The 22,050-nt window shown below is 34.0% G+C and overlaps 4 protein-coding genes across 4 annotated transcripts; 3 read left to right on the forward strand and 1 right to left on the reverse strand.

Moving 5' to 3' along the window:
• Positions 1–271: 271 nt before the first annotated feature.
• On the reverse strand, positions 272–7,822 carry LOC105163258 (mitochondrial Rho GTPase 1). The gene is made up of 15 exons (XM_011081542.3): positions 7,506–7,822; positions 7,280–7,412; positions 6,481–6,624; positions 6,198–6,374; positions 5,789–6,040; positions 4,863–4,931; positions 3,985–4,040; positions 3,176–3,257; positions 2,703–2,914; positions 2,463–2,532; positions 2,145–2,257; positions 1,831–1,981; positions 1,481–1,667; positions 1,045–1,142; positions 272–870 (listed from the first exon to the last, which is right to left on the reverse strand). Exons 1-14 carry the CDS (start codon positions 7,712–7,714, stop codon positions 1,069–1,071), a joined length of 1,929 nt encoding a protein of 642 aa, XP_011079844.2. The 5' UTR covers positions 7,715–7,822; the 3' UTR covers positions 272–870; positions 1,045–1,068.
• A 2,074-nt stretch (positions 7,823–9,896) lies between these two features.
• Positions 9,897–12,258, forward strand: LOC105163257 (Pentatricopeptide repeat (PPR) superfamily protein). The gene is made up of 2 exons (XM_011081540.3): positions 9,897–10,285; positions 10,661–12,258. The coding sequence occupies exons 1-2, from the start codon at positions 9,968–9,970 to the stop codon at positions 11,912–11,914; spliced, it is 1,572 nt and encodes a 523-aa protein (XP_011079842.2). The 5' UTR covers positions 9,897–9,967; the 3' UTR covers positions 11,915–12,258.
• Positions 12,259–14,760: 2,502 nt separating this feature from the next.
• On the forward strand, positions 14,761–17,365 carry LOC110012193 (uncharacterized). Its single transcript, XM_088881102.1, has 5 exons — positions 14,761–14,898; positions 14,987–15,073; positions 15,961–16,144; positions 16,828–16,917; positions 17,013–17,365. The coding sequence occupies exons 1-5, from the start codon at positions 14,833–14,835 to the stop codon at positions 17,126–17,128; spliced, it is 543 nt and encodes a 180-aa protein (XP_088737228.1). The 5' UTR covers positions 14,761–14,832; the 3' UTR covers positions 17,129–17,365.
• A 1,586-nt stretch (positions 17,366–18,951) lies between these two features.
• Positions 18,952–21,559, forward strand: LOC105163256 (non-structural protein). The gene is made up of 7 exons (XM_011081539.3): positions 18,952–19,224; positions 19,318–19,375; positions 19,456–19,755; positions 19,843–19,891; positions 19,989–20,083; positions 20,590–20,696; positions 21,163–21,559. The coding sequence occupies exons 1-7, from the start codon at positions 19,085–19,087 to the stop codon at positions 21,221–21,223; spliced, it is 810 nt and encodes a 269-aa protein (XP_011079841.1). The 5' UTR covers positions 18,952–19,084; the 3' UTR covers positions 21,224–21,559.
• Positions 21,560–22,050: the final 491 nt, after the last annotated feature.

Here is a 22,050-nt window from a genome sequence, read left to right on the forward strand (position 1 = left end):
ATACAATCTTTAAAACCGGCCTAACCTTTTGCGCTTGATGTTCATATGTCATGGACTTCAATTACGTGACCTTTATCATCAACCATTTTATGGTGCTACTGAGTACATCCTTGTTTATCTTGTTTCGTATTTGGAGAAATCCTAAGTTCAAGGGAATGCTTCTCGTGCTAAGAAGTCTTAAAAAATCCATACTTGCTTCTGGTTTGCATGTGCCCTGGGTTAATTTAGTAAACATATTAAATGCACATTAAAAGTAAATACTCTAACGTCCTCACGCTTAACAAACAGTATAAATTTAGGAGGAAAAACACATAAATGTATCTAGCTGACGTCCGCTCACTAATTGAAATAAGCACCTAATTGGAACCAAGAAATGTATCTAGCTGAGGTTCAACCAATCGTCAAAAGTCCAGATTTGTAGGCGATCAAACGCTTGCCACTACCAAAAGCTAATAGCTATTGACAGAGATACAGGTTGTAGCAGCCAAAAACACTGCTATACGTATGATCAAAAGGAGCTACATCCCATAAGACAGACGGACATCAACCATTTACATATTCTGTCGAGTCAAAAAAATGGTGCAGACAAATGAACACCGCTATTATCAAGTTCGAGAAATAAACTCAAGCTCGCGGGTTTGAGTTTTCCTATGTCAAGGATTATACTTGTACTCTTTTGGGTTCACGAACTAGGGACATCTCTTTCCAAATACAGATCCAGCTTTCTTCTTATTTCCTTTCTTTCTATTTGTGTAGTTTATTTAATTGGTGACCTTCAGAGTCCCTATATTTTGCATAACAGTACTCCGAGTAACCCAGCAATCACAGCAGCATTCAGCAACCTCTGAGAGCAACTAGCTAATAGAAAACCTGTAACCACGTCAAAATGGTAAGATTAAACTTCTACAACTAACAGCAATATTATGATTCAATCACTAAACTGGAATAACATCAGTCTTTCAATTGCTTTAGCAGGGAGCCAATGCTTTCAGATGACAAAAAGATCTCCATATGTAAAGTCATGATTAAGTGATGTAGCATTACCGGCTCAATTTGCTGGAGAACAATTTAACTGGAAGCGTTCTTCCTTGCAGCATAGGCCCGATAAGCTGCCAACCCGACAAAAGTAGCAGCAGCTCCAACTGTAAATTTTTACCAAGTTAAGTCATAACAGGCAATTTCACATGAAGTAGCAAACAAGCACAATGTGCCACCAATGTTCCTATCCTGTTATGCAGTACTCGCAATTGTGTATAAGGATATAAGGCTATGCTCTCTAACATAAGCTATATGCCAGGTGTCTACTAGCTCACATGACGACTCACTCAATAGCAGTCGCAAAGGCCCAATATGGAATTTTCTGTACATAGGTCATAGGATTTTCTCCCAAAACCTACCATAGTGGCCAAGAAGTTTCTCCACTGGATCTGTTATACCCTTCTGATCAGTTATAAAATATTACCAAAGTATCGTAGAGTACCTGAGATACACATAAGAGCACGATTGACAAGCTGGCGGTATCGCTTCTGACTGCGGCCAAGCTCAGTCTCAGGAACACTCAGATGAGGATGCTCGGCTGCATTTACAATTCTAGAGAACACATCATTCAGATCTCTTTCTTTCACGCTTACAGGAATAGGTGCATCAATCCCCATATCCAGGCAAATCTAGAACAAATAAACTTCCAGATCATGAATCACTTCTTTCCATACTTCTTCATGATTTTTGCTTTTTTATTATTTCATTTGAGGGCCCCACAAAAGCAGAGTTCAAATCTCATAATTCAAGTTTCATAAGTAAAGCAGGTAGTAAAGGAAGTACCAAATATACCTTTGCTGAGTCTTGGTTTACTGTTGGATTTGAACCAAGATCATTCTTTGCTGCAATCAGGAGACTAGGCATCCCAAAACCACTTTCTTCCCCTTGCCTAGCCACATATGACAGCAATTCTGTCGCTCCTTTAAAAGAATACTCGCTTGAGCTGAAAAAAGATTAAATGAAACCATATCAGAGAAACCATTTCACTTATTCCATGTCCTTAACCATTGAAAGAGAAGAAATAATAAACTCCATATGAGTTGCACGGTTATACAAGTTTAAACCAGGACAAAAATGCTAGCATAAATGCAGCAAAGCATGCCTACCTGTCATAAACAAAAACAGCTACATCACAAGAAGCCAAAGATTCCTTATTGGATAAAAGTTTCTTAACTCCATCTTCTGGAACCTCCCGAAGTATAAGAGTTTTCTTATTACCCTAGAAGCATTTGAACAGATTAATGCTTTAGTACACAACAGGGAGGCATTAATCTCCAGTGATATCACTTGCTAAAATACTTCACATATTTCACCCACCCTACCCGGAAAAAAGAAAAAAAGAAGAAGAAGAACAGAACAGAAACACAACCACCCAGAGAGGTAGAGGGAGTCTCAATGAAATTGATTTTGCAGTTAGTACTCACCATATGCCGGTCAACGACATTCACAATATATTGTTGGGTGGTTGTAGGAACATAATTTTCTGAGAAAGGCCTGTAATTGGGGAAACAACAAAAATCTCTCATTTAGATTCACAGTGCGTAAAGGAATATATGGTCCATACAGTTAGAAAAGACTCTACTCAGTGCTATCAGGAGATTCAGAGAGAGAACTGTTTGATATTTTTTACTCTGATAAACACATATACAGATTCGGACCCGTACCTTCCCGACAATGACATCAACAATGCGGACTTTCCAGCACTTTTAGGTCCAAAGACAAAGCACTGGAAAACATTTCGTTCTGTTTGTTGCTTCTTTCTATCGACTAATCTTCTCCTAGTGATGTGGAGGGCTGATGCAGCATTGCAGTGGTAACCAATATATATTAAGTTGGCAATACTTCGAGCTGGATCCACTGATGTCATAAGAGCCCACTGTAATACAAGTTCCACATGATAGGCAAGCGACAAAAGTGCAATATCACAAACATTATAACTTTCTGAAAAGAATGGCAAATATGCAGTATGGTTGAGTTTTTGCTTTTTAATTCAAGCGCATATAGAAGATTACAACACAACAATGAAAAATGAATCAAAAACTTGATATAAAAAAGATACTTCATATAAACAGTTTAACACTGAGGGTGCAGTTGAAACCTACAGCACCATCTTGCACAGGCAGATTGGGGTACCCACCTCAGATAGGAATCCAGAAAGAGAGATTCCACGGAGTGGAGTTCTCCCCACCGCATCCTTATAAGGGGCTTCATTCCAAGGACTGATTTACATCATTAAAAACCAAGGCAACTGATATTAGGAAAGCCAAGGAAAGAATAACTAGCATTCGGGATGGAAAGCAGCCGTAGAATAACATGCTTAAAAGAAACACATCGAGGAACAATGTTGTAGACCACATATCCCAAAGGATTTTATGAAAAAACTTATAGTTATATTGCATAAATCAACAATTCATCGTATCCAAGCCACATCACATCTATTGTATTTAATATACAATACTTAACCGGCGAGATTCTACAGCACGTGGTAAGCTGAAATCCTGAAACTGGTTGCGCCAAATTCAGTTCAATAAAGGAAGATGATGATCTGGACTTGTTGCCTGCTAATCAGCATAATATACGGACTACACCAAAAAATACACACATGCACATCAAATCACGCAGATAAAATGTCTTTCAGAGGACTGTCAGAAACCTACTCAATCACAGAATTCAATGCCAGAGTTGAATTGGAAAGAAAAACACTTCAATCAATTTAACCACCCACCCACACCCACAAACGTTAGAAATCACTACTGCCTTAACTTTCATAAAGTTAAAGGGGAGGATTCGGACAAATTCAAGAAGTTAGCCCAATTTAAGGTCTTAACTTAAGACTGAGTTGATGCTGAAATTGTTTAAATTATGAAATCCCCTCATTATGCATGTTTAAAATGGATACTAAAGTTGTAGCACAAAAACAACGGCTTTCTGGATAAACAAATTTACCTTTCTGGTGCAGTTGAAAATAAATCTTCAAGCTCACTTTCGCGAAGAACTCCATCCTATAATAGCAAAAAGGTCACTGACTCATAGGAAGAAGGCAGAATAATATAGAATATGTCAGAGCACACAGGGAAATTCAGAAGACTAAAAATGGTGACAGAACTACAGATGCTGTATGAAATGACAAAATTATTAACATGAAAACCTATTTCAGAGTGGTGTAGGGGGAAATTACTTGACTATAAATGAGTATATATTAAGTAATCTTGTGGGCTATGTGTTTGGCACAAACTATGTTACTAAGAAATACTCCGGTTTCATGATTATTCAATAGATGCATTTTCCAGGTTGTGGGGTTATCAAAATCAGAATCTAATCTATACTTAAACAGACATGTATGGCTTGTATTAGTATCTAAAACGTTGCTTCCAAAAGCTATGTCAAACAATTCCAACAAATAATTTCAAAGATCAGCTTTCTTTTGATGAATCTAAAATGATACCGTTAGTTATCTTAATCTACAGCAAATCGAAGAATTTATATATCCAATAGCATTTTGCACTCGTGGCATTTGGAAAGACTTCAGAAACTAGTAAAATATAGCAGTTGTCTTAAAGTTGCAACTAATTGGCAATGGCAGTCCTCTTCCCTCTAAGGAAAAGGTATGGAAGGCTCAAACCAAAGGATAAACCTTCTTGGAAGAGAAATTTTCAAATTTTTAATCCAATGAATTCGAAATCATCAGGTTTGTACACATTATAACAGCAGAACATGCACGATATTTTCCACCAAGAGGTGTCATAAGACTTCCCTAAGCATCACTCCATATCAGATGTTAACTTTCAAATGGATAGCAAGACAGCAATAGAACAAAAACATACTTTATCATCATCAAATGTGCTGAAGATTCCCTTTAAAAACTCCACTGCTTCACTTGTCAATTCAACACTCTGCAAATGACACGAGCATTTGAAGATAGAAACTGTAATAGAAGGCTAAACCAAGTGCTCAGAAATGCATTAATTCTTGTATATCAAACGATACAAAATGTTTTACTATGTAATAGTTAGTTAATAAAGTACCAAAACCAAATATTTTTAGAAAATGATAGATTATTAGCCAATAACAGCTACAAGAACACTGATACCACTAACGATAATGGAACATATATCATGAAGGAAACCCCTCTATGATTTGAGGATAAAAACACCATTTGTGAGCAAAAACTGACTCTTCTAGAATCATTAGAAGCAATTAATGTATGATTTTGTTATTATATGAATAATTTTACCTATTTCAAATTACTTAACCAAATCTTTAAGTCACTAATAAGTTTACTATAAAATCAATCTATTCAAACCAAATCACAAATAGTGCCAACCGCACACATACTCCCACTACTCAGGTTACTGTTTCTCTTTCCTTCTTCTAAAGGTAAAATATAATAAACTATCACAAACCAAAGTAAATAGATCATTATCCCATAATACTATCCAAATTTATGCTATTTAACATAACCAACTTCATGATTTATTAATTTGACACCACTAACATCACATTGACCTGATTTGAAGTGACATGGAACTTAAAGCTGACACTACTTGGAAAATAATAAAATATCCATTTTCTATAAACAATTTTTCCAAATACATGCATTCTTAAATGCAAACCAGGTGGACCTATTTGAGGGCTTACACTCTTTATGAAACTTACAGCACTAAAACCAAACAGAGCCTTTTGAATTTGTTGAGAAACATTATCAGAGTCGCAAACAATAACTGAAAACATGCTTTGCAACAAGACTCACCTGATCTGGAGCCTTTTTGTTTGGAATTGACAAATAATCATCCCTTAGTTTAAGCTCATCACTGTACCCAAATTTTCTCAAAACAGTCCATGTTGTCTCAATTCGGCCTTTCTCTATAAAAAGAGCATGAAGAAAAAGAAAGCCAGTTAAGGTAAGACCATGTTCACTGACTCCTTCAGGCAACTTCTCTTGTACCACTCTCTTAACACCCACTATTTCAGCAGGTTGCAAAGGGGCATTGAAACACTTAACCTGCTCACCAATACTGAAGGTTAGAGGTGAAAAGATAAAAGAACTGCATTTTCGCACAAAGACAGAACTCAGATGGACATGAACAATATAAGCAAAAGAAAAACTCTTTATCTTAAAGTCACAAAAATGGTTTAGGTAGAGAGGATAAAGAAACAACCTGAAATTCATTTAGCTCGTCATCATTGAGAACACCATCCATATCATGATCACAGAGAACAAAAATCCTCTTCAAGGCCCTCATGCAACGAGGTCTCAAGGTTTGGGTTTCTTGATCAAATAATGGAGCTGTCGGATGAAGAACCGCTTTTTGAGCAAAGTAAAATACTTCTTGAATCTGTAAAAATCTTACAACCACTCAAATCATCTGCAGATTCTTATTCTCATCCAAATGAACAAAAGAAAGAGTTAACCAGAATCTCCAAGATTTAACCATCTCAAACCTGAAGCATGTTAGCTGCTGAACATTCTATGCAAGTTTCAATCTCACGGAACTGCTGCATGAGTGGCACCATCTCAATGCTCAAATTGTACTCCTCAGTTCGCCGATCTAGCTTGCAACCAGCAACAATAACTGGTGCCTTGATCTAAGCAACCAAAATTGATGAGGCATATCCAGATCAGCATGAAAGAATAACAACTACCAATAAAGTGAAGATAAATCATTTTCCTTGGCAGATGTGATCATGTGAGCTACAAATGCGGGAGACAACTGCATAGCTAGTGAGTTTCCAGACATCAATGGACTGAAAAGTAAACCAAGCTGCTTAAAAGAGGCAGTCCTTAAAATCAAATTTGAGCACGAAATTGCTCACTTGTGAAACCAGACGCCAATCTTAGTGCACTAATATTTCAACCTCGGCTATCAATCAACTAAAACACACTCCTATTACACTGAATTAAAATTTGGTTGGAGATTAGTTCATTCAATCACCATAAACAACCCCAAACAAACTATCTCGCTTGGTGAGAAATTCAAACTAAGTTTGGACAATATACCTAAAATCACATGCTGCAATGCCAATAAGATTATCTAACAACAACAACAACACCATCACCAATTATAATCTAGTAAATTAAAACTTACATTAAAAAATAGTAACAAAAAAAATTGGTGATGAAAACCCAATCAAACAACTATAAACTAATTACTGAATGAAGAACCGTACACCACCCCAAGTATTAATTAAAGAAAACACATGTAAAGAAATCAATAATGCAACATAAACATTTAACTCAAACCTCTAGTCTCCGGAGCTCGTGGAGCCAGAATGAACTGAGGCGATTAAGCGTCGAAGGCTGATCGCATGCATATGTCAACACTACGGCATCAGCACGCTTCAATTCTTCAGCGAGTCTCCCCCTGTTCTCCAAACTGCATCCACAAACTAATCCATAAGAGCGTGCAAAACTCCCCTAATAAATCAAAAACACACAATTGAAAGAAGGACGTGCATGAAGAGTGCACCTGGATGAGGTGTCGATGATGACAATTGGAACATTATCTGGATAATAATCGGCGGGGAGGCGAGTGGGAGGGAGAACGGGAGGAACTTCCTGCCTGAAGGTTTCGGCGGCAGCCGCTGCGATGAGGCTGGATTTTCCAGTGCCGCGGTCGCCGACGACGACGATACGGACGCTGGTGCGGGCGCCGGAGATTGGACCGCCAGTTGGCATTGATTCGAAGGTTTTGTGCGAGTTGAGACTGTTGATGATAATTAGTGGGGGTGTGATTCGTGCTTTGGTTGAAGCGCGGCTGAGTCGAACACTAAACAATAGAGAGAAAACTGGCGTTATAACTTGGTAACTTTTTCTTCGAGAAAAAGTAATTCAAGATTCATATGACCGTTGGTAATTATTTTCTAATCCTTTTTTTTATATATAATCTCATAAGATCGCTTTTTTTTGGTGATTGTATAATTTAAGAAATCCATTTTTGAAAAAACAAACATAATATTTGATTTTGTTTTTAACTTGTTTTGGAGTGTTTTGTGAAAATAGAGAGAGAAAAACAAAAATAAATAAGTATAAGTTAAAAATAGTGTGTATGTTTGTATTTGTTTTTTGAGATAATATAAAATAAATATGGTATGTTTGATGTTGAGTAGTGGGAGATAAAAAGTATTGTTCATTGTCAAATCATGTCTCTTTTATATATAAATATATATATATATGTATGAAGTATGTATATAATTAGTTTTATTTTTTGGATAAAAGAATAATCAAAATACTGTTTTAAAATAATGCAAAATATACTTAAAACTTGCAAAATAAAACAAGCCAAACATAATGTATATTTTGGCCCATCTTTGAATCAAAACCAAACATAGTGAAAATGTTAAGAGTTTAAACTATGCCAATTTTAATATTATTTATTTAGTTTAAAACACCTATTGAATATGACTTGAGTAATAGGTTAGAAGTTATAATATACGGACATGGGCATGCCGATACAAACATGATATAATATGGATACAATGACACAAAAAATATAAAAAATAGGACGCGATATGACACTGACATGACTACATATAATATATATTTTAATTATATATAATTATATATTCTCCATTTCTCATAAAATTAAAATGTGCAAATGAATAATATCAAGATAAATTATAAAATAAGCATGTCTTACATCTATGTTTTAACCAAATATAGCTTAAAAAATATATGTAATAAGTTTATCTTAAAAGTACTAATGAAATTTTTTTAACATTCAAATTAATTAAATCATCATGACCATCTCCCAAATTTTTAGTAATTTCTTCACAAAACTTTTAGTTTGAAATGAGTAAGTTAATTCTTTTTATTTTTTTACTAAGCTTAAAATTCTTTAAAAAAAAAAGTAGCCCAATTTTTTTAAAATTATAAAAAAAAATCCAAACGTGTTCAAAACATATCGGACGCGCCAATAGGCGTGTTCATGATGTGTCCGACACTGTATTTTTTTTTCTTTTAATTTTGGAACACACCATCCGCGTGCCCTAGACATGTCAGACACATGTACGTAAGTATTTGTAAAATGTGGCGATTACGACCAATGATGATTTGAGTTTCGTGGAACACCACTCGAGGTTAGGCTCGTGTAATAAATGTGTATTGTTTAAATTTATACTTTGATAATGTATATTATTTAATTGGAACAATTACAATATTCTATTATGGTTTTGTTGTGTAATTATACATAAATTCTTATAATTTGAGAAGTTATATTTAGTATTCTTGAAATTTATTTTCGTCTAATAAATAGTGAATTGATTTTTTTTCAAAATTCATTGAATTTATTGATATTAGCAAAAGAATTGATTAAAAAATCTACATTAATGTTAAATGATTTATTGTGGGTCAAACAAGTATTTTACAACCAAACAACCTTCACACATGCATTAGCACGTGGAGTTATAAAATGCTAGTTTGACCTAAAAAAAATTATTTGACTTGAAATAAGTTAATAATAAATCAATCGAATAAATATAAATTTCCATTTAATTTTTGCTAATACCAACAAATTAATTGAATGCGGCTAACGACGAAATTTATTTATTAGGTAAAAATAACTATAAAAATATTAAATATAATTTTCTAAATTATAAGAATACATGTAATTACAATAAATTGTAAAGGAGAACAATATAATACCTCTTTAATTTATAGTCTACTCAATTTTCAGAATTACTACAAACAGCTATTAGATGGATTATTATTCTTACTTGGCACACTGTATTGAGTGTGTTAGAATCTAAATACCTGACCGCCCCCGCCCCCGCCCCCGCATGTAATGCTTAAATTGTGGTTTACTAATAAATTGCTGTATCGATCGAAACACCAATATTTAAGCCCAGTTGCGTTCGTGGGCTGGGCTCTACTTGCCTCTCTTTTCAGTCTCTGTTGAAAATTTATGTATACTCTTCTAAACCAACATTTCAGATGAAAATGTTGCACCGAATTTTTCGAGCATCCAGCGCCGCCGCGCGCCGATTTTCGACGAAGACGGCAGTGGTCTCTGCTCCGGCGCAGGAGACGGTATCTGGTGAGGGAAGAAAAACTGCCGGAAATAAGCTCAGAAACGAAAGCACCGGCAGAGACACGCTGGGGCGGCGGCTTTTCGCTCTGGTGTACGCGAAGCGGAGTGCTGTGGTCGCCCTACGCAAGTGGAAGGAGGAAGGACACGTCGTGCGCAAGTACGAGCTGAATCGCATTGTTCGCGAGCTCCGAAAGCTTAAGCGTTACAAACATGCCCTCGAGGTTGTACCACTTGCATATTTATATACTACGTGCTTCTTTGTTCTTGCTTTTTATAATTTGTGATAAAAATTCTCAGTTTCATTTATGCTCTGTGCTGATTGTCGCTGTTCAGTTTAGTCTTTAGAAATCGTAGATATGAGCAAATACAAAGATTAAGAGGGAAATATTTGTCTTAGTTCAGTTACTTTGACTGTACTCGATCTCGTGTTGACAATTTACTTGGGATTAGTAGTTCAGTATATCTAGCAATAAAGATGTTAGGTTCCGCTTGGTGTAGGATAGAGGGTGAGGATAAGGGAAACTCTGACACACTTCTGACGCTAGTTGTTGCGTACAGCAGTTCTAAGTTTGTGATGCTATTGGTGGTGTTTCTAGATTTGTGAATGGATGAGGATACAAGAAGATATGAAGCTTGTACCTGGGGACTACGCTGTCCACTTGGATTTAATTGCTAAAATTCGGGGTCTAAATAGTGCAGAAAAGTTCTTTGAAGATCTGCCTGAGAAAATGAGAGACCCCGCCACTTGTAGTGCTCTTCTCCACACCTATGTCCAGCACAAGGAATCTAACAAGGCTGAAGCTCTGATGGAAAAGATGTCAGAATGTGGTTTCTTGAAGAGTCCTCTTCCATTTAACCACATGCTCTCTCTATATGTCTCAACAGGCCAGTTGGAAAAGGTTCCAGAAATTGTCAAGAAGCTGAAGACGACGACCACTCCAGATGCCGTCACATATAATCTGTTGTTGGCTGCATGCGCATCACAAAATATTATTGAAACTGCTGAAAAGGTGTTCCTGGAGCAAAGGCAGGCCAAAATAGAACCCGACTGGATGACTTACAGCACATTGACCAGCATCTACATCAAGAATTCACTCCGTGAAAAAGCTGAGTCTGCTCTGAAGGAGATGGAGAAAAGGGTCTCTAGAAAAGTTCGAGTGGCATATGCATCGCTGATCAGTTTGCATACTGGTCTTGAAAATAAGAGTGAGGTTTGCCGAATATGGAAGAAGATGAAGTCCACTTACCGCAAATTGAATGATGTCGAGTACACTTGCATGATTACTTCCTTACTGAAACTTGAAGAACTTGAAGAAGCAAAGAAACTGTACGACGAGTGGGAGTCTGTTTCCCCTACCAATGACTCAAGAGTTCCAAATTTACTTCTTGCTGCTTACATCAATCAAGATCAGATGGAGAAGGCAGAGGCATTTTACGATCGGATGGTGCAAAAAGATATAGTACCAGGCTATACCACTTGGGAGCTTCTTACTTGGGGTTATTTGAAACAAAGGCAGGTTGACAAAGTTCTTGATTGTTTCAAAAAAGCCATTGGTAGTGTTAGAAAATGGGATCCAGATGAAAAGCTGGTCGAGAAAGTATGTAGAGTTGTGGAAGAGTTTGGTAATGTCGAGGGTGCAGAACTGTTGCTGGTTATTCTTCGACGAGCTGGCTATGTGAGTACAGAGACATACAATTCTCTTCTCCGAACTTATGCAAAAGCTGGTAAAATGCCACTTATTGTGGCAGAGCGGATGAAGAAGGACAATGTAGAGATAGATGATGAAACCAAGAGATTGTTACAACTAACAAGCAAAATGCGCGTCAGTGAAATTCCAAGTGGTTTTTAAGACATATTGAGGATCAGTTCCTCGACTACGAAGCCCTTCTCTAGACCCCTGGCAACATATGGTTTGCATAGTTCTGATTTAACTGTTCAATCTGTACATTAGTCATCCCCCGGCCTTTGAGTGACTGATGAACCAAGTCATGCCTGATGGAGGAGGGCGGTCAAATTTTACAACCCATATGTTTGTACTTTTGCTATGAAACAGAGAAAATTCTTGTGTTTTTGCTATGAAACAGCTACATAGATGTAGGCAGATAGTTATGGTTTTGGAGTGGATGGTAATTTATGTCTGCAAGATACTCCTTCATTGAAAATTATAGAGAAATTTGAGGGATTGTTCAGTTATTTGAGAGACGGCTCTTTCTTGTACACCCTCTCTTCAATGCTCAAACGGGGATGAACTTCACATGAATGTTTTACAGAAGTTCCTGCTGACTTTTGCTTTGTCAAAAAAAGAAAAAAAAAAAAGAATGGGAAGAATGAAATTATTGACAATTGAGCTTCCTCAAAGGATTATTCAAGGTGAGTTAGGTTCTGCATTTGGTAATATCAAATATAATCAATTGATCTCAGAAAATAAAATCGTAAAATCCAATATGTGCTTCTGAATACAGCTTCAAAAATAGTAAAAATAAACATTAAAAAAAACGGAAAATAGTTACAGTCATCAAGAATGCTCAAAAATAGGAAGTTCAAAAGTACTTCTGCAAGATTACCACATAACTAAACAATTATGAAACTGCGACAGAAAATATTACCATGTTATATTTATTTACGTAAAATCTATACAAATAAATAAAATAAAAGCCCTTTCTCTCCTACAATTGTTAGTCCGTGACACCGCAACACTAAATTTTAAAATACTAGTTATACTTTTAAATATCTATACCAATATAATACTTATTTAACTTATTTATTTCAAATTGTCTACATCGCCTTTTAACTATCAATATATGATAACCTCCACTACCACTCATGGTAATCACTTAATCCCTTTTTAATTATATATTCACTTTTTATTTTATAAATTTTCTGTTGTATTTATTTGATTATACGTGTACAACTATCTATTAACAAATGTTACCACCCGCCAATGAGACCTACCTCAATTAGCGAAGCTGAGCCCCATGATTTTAGAGATCATGGGTTCGAATTCCACCATGTGCGTGGGATGTTGTCTACTGCATAGTAGGAGTTGTTGTCTATTGTAATAATAGGTATTGTTAATTAAAATATGATTATTGTGATAGTTTTAGTTAGATATTAATAGAGATAAAAATAATTATAAATTATAATATATTTATTTCAATTAATAATAGTTCATCACTTCTGCTAAAAAAATATTGCCACCCAGAGTCCACTTCCCTAAACTGAAACATAAGAATAAGTTTGTTCAAGATATATAGGTGGGTTGGTGTGGTGGTTATGAAGAAAAAGAAGGGTTATGCTGCTCAATAATTAGGTGGGGGATGGTATACATTTAAATCTGAAAAATCAAAACTTTATTTTAATGTTACTGAATTTGGAAGGTCACAGGTGGAAGATAATAGTTAGTTTTCTTACATATTAATAAGAAAATTGGGATTATTTGGGACAAGCAAAGCAACGAAACCTTAACAACGCCAATCATCACAACTGCAACAACCTGCGAGGGGAGAGGAAGAGAGGTTTACCCAACCCAACCTATCCACGTCCACTTCTTCAATTTACTTCCATGCCCCTGCATTTTCAATTATCCTTAAATTACTCCCAATTTTAATTTTAAAATATCAAAATGGTACACCTACTTCTTCTTATGTTGTAATAAATTGTTGGTCTGGTGGTAAATAAGTTGACTTTTAAAATAGATTCCGACAAACGAGCAGTGTTTGAAATTTTAGAGTCATACTTGTTGAAACGGGTTTAACCCTTTTGATTCCCGTCCAAAGCAGCATCAATTTCATATTAGCAAGATGCATGATGACACATGCGATGAAAATGAAAAATGTATTACATACTGTATCGTGTATAATATATAAACATCACGAGTATGTATAAATTTATTCTTTTTATTATACAGATGATACAGTAGGTTTTATAAATATTTCGTCTACATATAAATTGAAATACAACGTAATTTACAGTGTAAAAACTTTAATTGAATTTGATTTGATCTAAATATTTTTCTTATTTATAATAGATACGTTTAGACAACAATAATATACATTTAGTATTTTTGTCATTCTAAAGTGCATTTATTATTCGAGTAATTTAATTTATTTTTCTACCCTACTTATAACTATTAATCAATACCGAAATCTCAAAATTGTACGTGTATAAAATCTTGGATTGAAGAGGTATTTTGTAATGCTTTACAACTGGGCGCCCTTCATAGATTGCATAGTTCAGATTATGGCATTGCATTCCTGGCTTCATGATTTTGTAATTAATGCTAATTAATCACTATTTATGAATCAATCCATTCAATTAGTCCTCACCAAATCTCCCCAGAAAAAGAAAGTAATAGACCCATATTTCACTAAAAAAAATATTTTATATGTATACAAACAACGCAAATATTATACACGTATGTATAATTCAAGTATTGGGATAGAAAATTTGATTCGAAAAATGTGGTGGGACGTGTAATTGAGGTAGAGAGGAGTTTTTTTTCAAATCAAACTAGTTAGAGTAAGTGTGATATATTTGTTATGCGATTATTTGCATTTTTAAAACTGTACAAACTGTTTTGGGTTGGAATTTTGAGTGGGGTAGATAATGAGGGGCAAGATGGGGAATTCATAAAGGCTAAACTGTCTCATAAGTACTATATAAGTAGTTATGTTGCAGGTTCAAAGTTGGAACTCTGAATCTATTCCCTCAACTACAAATCACCTCCCCATTCTTCTCTCTCCGGACTCTTAGATTGTTGTCTGTGATATGGCGCAGAATGATTGCCATGGAATCCTACAGAAACATTCGCGGATTACCCAGCATCACACAAAGGTACAAGCCTTATATATGTTCCCTCTGCATTGTTGTTTTTACTGTACATATGTAGAAAGCAAAACGTACGAGTTTTCGCTGCTTGCAGGAGCAGTTTGGAGTTAGGGTTGAGCAGCAAGCACGTCGACAGCGGATAAAATCTCCGTCGTCGGCAGAGTTGAACTCGCCGTTGATGGTACTAATTAATATTATTATTTATTTCTCTTTCCTCCGCGGCGGTGTGTGGCGGGGGAACGGCCGCGGGTGGCGGAGCCCCTCCCCTTAAAACATACGTTTTCTTTAAAGAAAAATTAAAATCCTTGTGAAGTGAAATTCCCATGCTATAAAGAATTAACGAGAGAATCAACTTAGGAAGTAATCAGATTTTACACGTGAATATATGGTGGCATGCCCCGCCTTAGAAGCTATTAATTACTTCAAATCAGATACATAATTTTAGGTAAATTGTGATTATATATTTTCGGATTTGACATAATTACAAATATATTTTTAGTATTTAAAAAAATTATAAATATCCATAATTTTAACATTTATCTAAACGAAATTATTCCGTTAGCTTCCGTTAGATTCCCATTCAATTTTTATGGTAAATTGATTAATATATAATTTTGAATTATGATTATAATTTCATATATTATTTTAAAAAAATCAAAATATTTTTATGGACGTATATTTTCAACAGATTATTTATTTTATACCACCCTCTATTTTTCTCAAACTTTTTTTTTAAATTTTTTAGTAAGGGCAAAGTAGTAATGTCAATCTCACTTTTTAGGGTTATGTAATTATTTTTTAGTTGAGGAGAAATATTTGTAATTATTCAACAATGAGATAGTATTTATAAATTTTTAAATAACGAAAAAATATTTATAATTATATCAAATTCTAAAGAATGTAGCTGTAATTTTTTCCAATTTATATGGTATCTAAGTCCGTATATTAAAAAAATAATGTAATTATTCAACACATATTGTCTCTGTATATTGGGAAATTATTATTTATTTTATAAAAATATTTGATTCCATATTGAAAATGAGGTCACCATTTGTGGTACTTATACAGTTTGAGCAGCAGTCAAAAAGCAGCGAGAGAGAGAGAGGTACAAGAGGGAGGAATCAGTCGAATTGGGCCTCTGGTGGGCCTGGAATGCAAGCGATATTCTTGGGCTCTAACCCAAGATCTTGTGGGACTGGGGTTTTTCTTCCCAGAAGAGGAGGTACCGATTTCCAATTCAGCAATAAGCCAGGTACTATGCAATTTTATTGCATGTTTCTGCTCTCCAAATTTGTAGTATTTGCAAAATTCCCCACAAACTTATGGTATTTATAAATGTGGTCTGTGTTAACTTAATTTTTTTTTTTTGTGTGTATTTTTTATTTATGCATGATTTAGGTTGATACATTGGGATTTTCTAAATTAATTATTTTATATTGTAAAGGGTACATTACAAAGGAATTTCTTAAAATTTGCTATAATTACATTACTTATTCATTATTTAAAAAATTAATAAATACTCCATAGAAATTATAATACCAATGGAGTATTTGTTAGACAACCATTTTCAGAAGATATTTGTAATTTTCAAACAACGAGTAAATTATTATAATTATAACAAACTTCAAGAAAATTCATTATAATTTACCCTGTTGTGAAAATAGTTCGAGATAGTTTTGTTGAAAACAGGACTCGTTTTGATGGAAACTGACTAGAAAATTGTTTTTATAATATAAGAACTCATAGTTTTCGAATTTATTATTACTATAATAAAACATCAATTCCCAAAATTTGTAACTAGAGTTCTAAATACTGAGCAAACATTTATTTGAGTTTTAGTATATTATAATTTTATTTTTCTAAAAAAAATATCAAATTATTCTAAAAGTTTTTATTACATGAAATATGCACTTATCTATTTTCATTATCTTTCAGCTTTCTCTCCCGTTTTATTACCTTCTCGAGTGGTTCAAGCCCTCAACCTTAACGTGCACGAGCTTGGGCAACAGATTAAGTCCCAACCAGGTTATTTTATTATGACACACATATATATACTCATTAATTTCTTGCACTAATAATTTTGAAATACTGACTTTTGAATTTTATTTTATTTTATACAGATCAAAATAAAAATATTGTGAGAAAAAATGATGAAAAGTTGGATAAGAAGGAGAAGGTGGATGATGCAATTTGTCTTTCACCAGAGATTTTTCTCCCTAAAGAATGGACGTATTAAAATTCAAGAAGAATAACCGGACGATTTCAAATACCAAAAATTATTTCGTCAGATATAGCATGTAAAAAGAAAAATTGCACCTATTCATAAGCTCCACATTTGTTGTCTTCCTGTTGTTGATATTTATTCATATGATGTAATTTAAATAATATCAGCTACGTGAAGTCTGAATTAATAATTATTTCATCAATTTGTGATATAAAAGTATTTTATTTATCTCGTCATTTTTGTCTTTTATAGTTCAAAATGTTGGATTTGGACATGAAAGTTTGATATATTTACAATCATATTGTATATGTTATCACCCACATGAATTACTCATAAAGGACGTTATTTCTACAGGGTTAAGTATACCTAAATCTCGTATGAAAATACGAAATTATGTTTATTTTTAAATAAAATTTAAAATTATATTTACACTCCTTAATAATTCTCCAAATACATACTAAATTATTACATTGAGATGTTAAATGATGGTAAAATTAAAAATTTATGTAATTTTTTACTAACGTCAGTATTCTTCATCCAATCCATAACAAAAAAGAGTTAGGTATAAATAGTAAATTTTCAAACGGAATGTACACAATGTTAAACTTCTTTGAGGACAAGTGTAATTTAGCATTTTAAAAAGGGTCTAAATATAATTCCCCACCGTAAGTTTATGGTGGGTGTGAATTGTGCTCGTCCCTGTTAATGGTAGAAGTTAGTTGAACAACATGTAAATCATATAATATGCATCATACACCCACTACTTCAACTCTTATAACATGCTGCTATTACTTTCTTTTTAGAATCAAAATTTCATACATTTTATGGTATCTATATATTTACAACTCCAAAAACAAAACATAAACATTTCAAATTAGTGTATTGTCAACATTTTTTTGTTTTAGTTTTATTTTTTTCGATCGAGATTAAATTACTCTTAATTTAGTTGGCTTTAGCGTCTTATAAAAAATAGGGACAGTTACACTCTTCTCTCTTGAGATTAGAGTAATTACACCTAAACTTTCTGTAACACTCCTAAAGTTTGTTTCGATCTAACAAACAAGTTATCTGTTACTCAAAATTCACTCAATTTATTGATATTAACAATCAAATAAATAAAAATTGATATTTACCCTCGATTGACTTATTACTAACTTATTACATGTCAAATAATCTTTTTTGACTAAACTACCCTCATGCATCAACATGTAAAAACATATGGATGTAATTTGATTATAAAAAGATTTATCTGATCTGCAATAAATTAGTAATAAGTCAAGGTAAATATTTTTTTTTATTTTTTTGTTAATATCAGCAAATTTAATGAATTTTGATTAATGAAGGGACTTATTTGTACGGAAGCAAATATCAGGGGTACTAAATATAATTTTTCAAACTACAAGAGATCTAGATATAATTACACCAAAATTTCAAGAAAGGGGAGAGTTATTATTCCAAAAAAATATAGCGTTTTCATGCTAATAAAAGTTATTTATATATCAAACAAAATAAAAGTATAATATTCTCTACATTAATTATCTATATATTGATCGAATTGAAAATAATCCAAATTTTATTATACTTTTTATTTTTAATATGTAAATTTTATTATTTATTTTAGCTTAGAGATCATATATATTGAGATAAAATGTCGATTTTCTAAACCACCCTTATTTCCCCTTTTTTTTTTTTTCATAAATAACTATATTTTTTCAGTAATTAGTTTTGTCAATAATTTTTTATTTCTACACATTTAAAATTAATTCATTTTTATTTTCTGTGTATACTAGGTCACATATATATATATATATATATATATAATTAGGAATATTTGCCCGAAATAAAAGAGGGAGAGACAGAAAGAAGAGTTCAGGCCGCGCTCACGAATTTGAAAAAGTACCTTAAGAAAACTCAATTCCCTTCTCCTGTCAATACGACGACGTCCCCCTCGGCAAATTCGCAGCGGCGATGGAAGAGGGTGAAGGGAGCTCGGAGATGGAGGTCACGAATATCGATACCGCCGCCGAGTCACTAGATAGCTCCGCCGTTTTCCACGTCGTCATCGACATCCTCGGATTCATTCTGTTCATGCATCAGCAAATCCCCTCGTAATTCCGTCAGAAAATGCTAAAATTTCCACCAAGTACAAGAAAACTTGCTCAATTTTAAATCTTTGTATATTGGTCTTGTCATTTTTGCAGAGTACTTCAGGATATGACCAAGGAATTCGATGAATTGCGCACGGAGTTGGAAGAATTGGTGATTGATTGTAGTTTCTTGTTCTCCCTCCCCCAATTTCATTCTGATTTTTTGAAGCTTAAGAATTTACTACTGAACAGGAAGTTGAGCCGGCGAAAAGCGAAGTGAAGTCAGTATCGACAAGGAGAAAGCAGGCTGCGAGGAAGAGAGAGGTGAAAATGGGGATAAGAAGGTTGGAAAAGTTGATGAATTGCATTTCTAATCTCAAGACTGCACTTCAGTTGATGATTGCAGAAGCTCCGAATGTTGAGAAAATTTCTCTGGTTCTAGGACCTAGTCCTCTAAGGCCGTTGCATGTTTATGAACTGAGTTTTTCACACTGGAGGGCTGTTTCAGGGGATTTTTGTCGAAGTAAAGTTGCAGAAACTCTTTCTAGAAAGGTTGTTGTCGACTCTGGTTGTGGCATTTGGACTTTCTCTGATGTATGGAGTCTTTGACTGTTTGTTATTGTTTCTATTTTTGGATAGGCGATTCGCACAATGATATCAAGGGGTGTTGGATCAGATTCATGTGCTGGTAATTGATATTACTGTTCCTTGTTTCTTGAAGTGCTACAAAGAAGTGTACGTTTCATGGTTTTGAAATGCAGTTTTGGTAAACAAAATGTTTTTAGGTCCTACAAAACTGTTTCTCTTGGTGAAAGCTCCCTCTTACATTGATTTGCCTTTGCACTTTCTTCCCAAGCGTGGGTTACGACAAAATAGGAAGGTAAAAAGTTCACAAGTACCCATTTGTAGTTCCCTGGCAATTTGTTTTATTCCCATGTGAAAATTGCCTTAAATTATGGTCTTATAGAGGTTCAGGTGAAATTATTGCTGAATCTAATAAAAACTAGGTCACTGAATTCCTTTCCCTATTCTTGCTTTAGTTATTGATTATTACTTTTCTGCAATAAGATACCCTCTTTTTGGCTCACGCCTGCATACTTGTGTTGATCTGGCTGTAGGAATTGTTTCACAATAAGAAGTTTGGAGTTATTGCCATAGCCTATAATGTTTTCAATGGTATAAATGAAGGCTAATTATGATGCTGCACACACCTAGGAATCTTGTAACTCTGTGCAACTATTGACTTATTCTGGAAGCTCGCACTACACTCCTATTTGTCACTTTGATATCGCATTTTCAATACCTCTCATACATAACTTTGATATCACAATTTTTATGATATTCTTGTTATATGGATCCATACTGTTTTATCCTTTTTTGTTACAGACGGTGCCTTTTAGATTAAGGTTCAGGTGCAGAACCCGAGTCCTGGGAGTGAATGCTCAACCCAGCTCTGTTGGATTACTGGATTCTACATCAAAGGATTTAATCTGGTATAGTTTACAGGTTCCTGCTGCTTTCTTGAACTCTGCTTATATATGCGGTTGTGTGTAACTGTTGAATCTTATGAGATCAGGATTTTCTGCTTCAAATGTGATATTGATAATCCATTGCACCTTCTAACATGTCTCAAATGGTTGTAGAATAACTTTGTTTAGCACTCAAAATATTTCACTCTCTATCCAGATTTGAGCTGCATCATGCTGTAGGTAATCCTAGTTTTGGGTTTCTGCCGAGCTCCTCTTATCAAATCTTAACTTGTTGCCCTGTCTTCCGGTACCAAATGAAATGTACCAAATTGTCTTTAGGCAATTCACGCGATCTGAGTTGAAAAGAGAAATCCCAGATACTGCCTAGTAGCATCAAAATATTAATCTTATCAGTGCAGGATGCATGGTAAACTGTGAAAACTAGCAATAGGAGACGACTCTAAATTTGACAAGTCCATTTACCTGGCAGGTTTCAGTGTCGGCACACAATCAAGGGCTTGGCTTCCAGGACCTCAACTCCAGAAGATTGATTGTTTAGTATCGCAGAATTTGTAGCATGGCTGGACATGTTCTGATGAATTTGCAGAAAAACGATTCTTGCTACAATTTACAGCACGATGAGCTGTATCCTGTTTGCTCTTTGTAACAGAATCGTTAGCTTACATTCACTACAGTACACTGTTAGCTTCCTTGAAATTGAAAGGGGAGGTTGTTCGGAAAAGAAGTTCATTGTAATAGGAAATATCCTCACCCTTTTCATGCTTTTATCATTTGATTTCTTCTATTAATATCTGAGACAAACTGATAACAGGAGTTTTAGTTTGATGTGTTATATGATAAATAGGAAACAAGAAAAGTTTATAAGAGTTTGTTGTCAATTTATCTTTTAGTAACTATTAATTGTTATTGTAAATTATAAAAATATAATATAAGAATTAAACATTCTTTTTTTTTAATATCAATTTTGAATTGAATATAGAACAATAAGATCAACTTAATCAAAAGTTTGTTTTTATAATAAAGTTTGGCATTTGATTTCAGAAAAATTGATTGAAAATACTGATAATTTCATAATTTAGTAACCCAGGATGTGGTAAAAAAAAATCAATTATTGAATATAATAGTATATTAATTTTTACGTTATAAAAAGATAAACAAACAATATAATCAATATATTGTGTTTTTTTCTTTTTGATTTTTGTAATTTGAATAAAATATCACAAAATTGGGAGAAAATATTTTCACATAAAACTACTTTACAATGGACTATAATATAAAAATTGTTTCTTTTTTTAATTCTTTGACTAAAGTGAACTTTATAGAAGTATGAAGTAGTTTCAGAATTTATTTTTAAACG

Source organism: Sesamum indicum, linkage group LG6 (genome assembly GCF_026168435.1).
Source record: "Sesamum indicum cultivar Baizhima isolate 11 linkage group LG6, ASM2616843v1, whole genome shotgun sequence".
In the NCBI taxonomy this organism is placed as follows: domain Eukaryota; kingdom Viridiplantae; phylum Streptophyta; class Magnoliopsida; order Lamiales; family Pedaliaceae; genus Sesamum; species Sesamum indicum.

What these genes read in the sequence shown, in the direction of transcription:
- LOC105163258 (XM_011081542.3), bottom strand. Translation starts at nt 7,714, where the DNA reads ATGCCAACTGGCGGTCCAATCTCCGGCGCCCGCACCAGCGTCCGTATC. An exon ending in GCACATTTGATGATGATAAA is followed by an intron (nt 4,041 to 4,862) that starts GTATGTTTTTGT and finishes TTGCTATTATAG; the next exon opens with GATGGAGTTCTTCGCGAAAG. An exon ending in GCTGTTTTTGTTTATGACAG is followed by an intron (nt 1,982 to 2,144) that starts GTAGGCATGCTT and finishes ATCTTTTTTCAG; the next exon opens with CTCAAGCGAGTATTCTTTTA.
- LOC105163257 (XM_011081540.3), top strand. Translation starts at nt 9,968, where the DNA reads ATGAAAATGTTGCACCGAATTTTTCGAGCATCCAGCGCCGCCGCGCGC. An exon ending in GTTACAAACATGCCCTCGAG is followed by an intron (nt 10,286 to 10,660) that starts GTTGTACCACTT and finishes TGGTGTTTCTAG; the next exon opens with ATTTGTGAATGGATGAGGAT.
- LOC110012193 (XM_088881102.1), top strand. Translation starts at nt 14,833, where the DNA reads ATGGCGCAGAATGATTGCCATGGAATCCTACAGAAACATTCGCGGATT. An exon ending in AGTTGAACTCGCCGTTGATG is followed by an intron (nt 15,074 to 15,960) that starts GTACTAATTAAT and finishes GTACTTATACAG; the next exon opens with TTTGAGCAGCAGTCAAAAAG. An exon ending in ACAGATTAAGTCCCAACCAG is followed by an intron (nt 16,918 to 17,012) that starts GTTATTTTATTA and finishes TATTTTATACAG; the next exon opens with ATCAAAATAAAAATATTGTG.
- LOC105163256 (XM_011081539.3), top strand. Translation starts at nt 19,085, where the DNA reads ATGGAAGAGGGTGAAGGGAGCTCGGAGATGGAGGTCACGAATATCGAT. An exon ending in ATGCATCAGCAAATCCCCTC is followed by an intron (nt 19,225 to 19,317) that starts GTAATTCCGTCA and finishes TCATTTTTGCAG; the next exon opens with AGTACTTCAGGATATGACCA. An exon ending in CAGAAACTCTTTCTAGAAAG is followed by an intron (nt 19,756 to 19,842) that starts GTTGTTGTCGAC and finishes ATTTTTGGATAG; the next exon opens with GCGATTCGCACAATGATATC.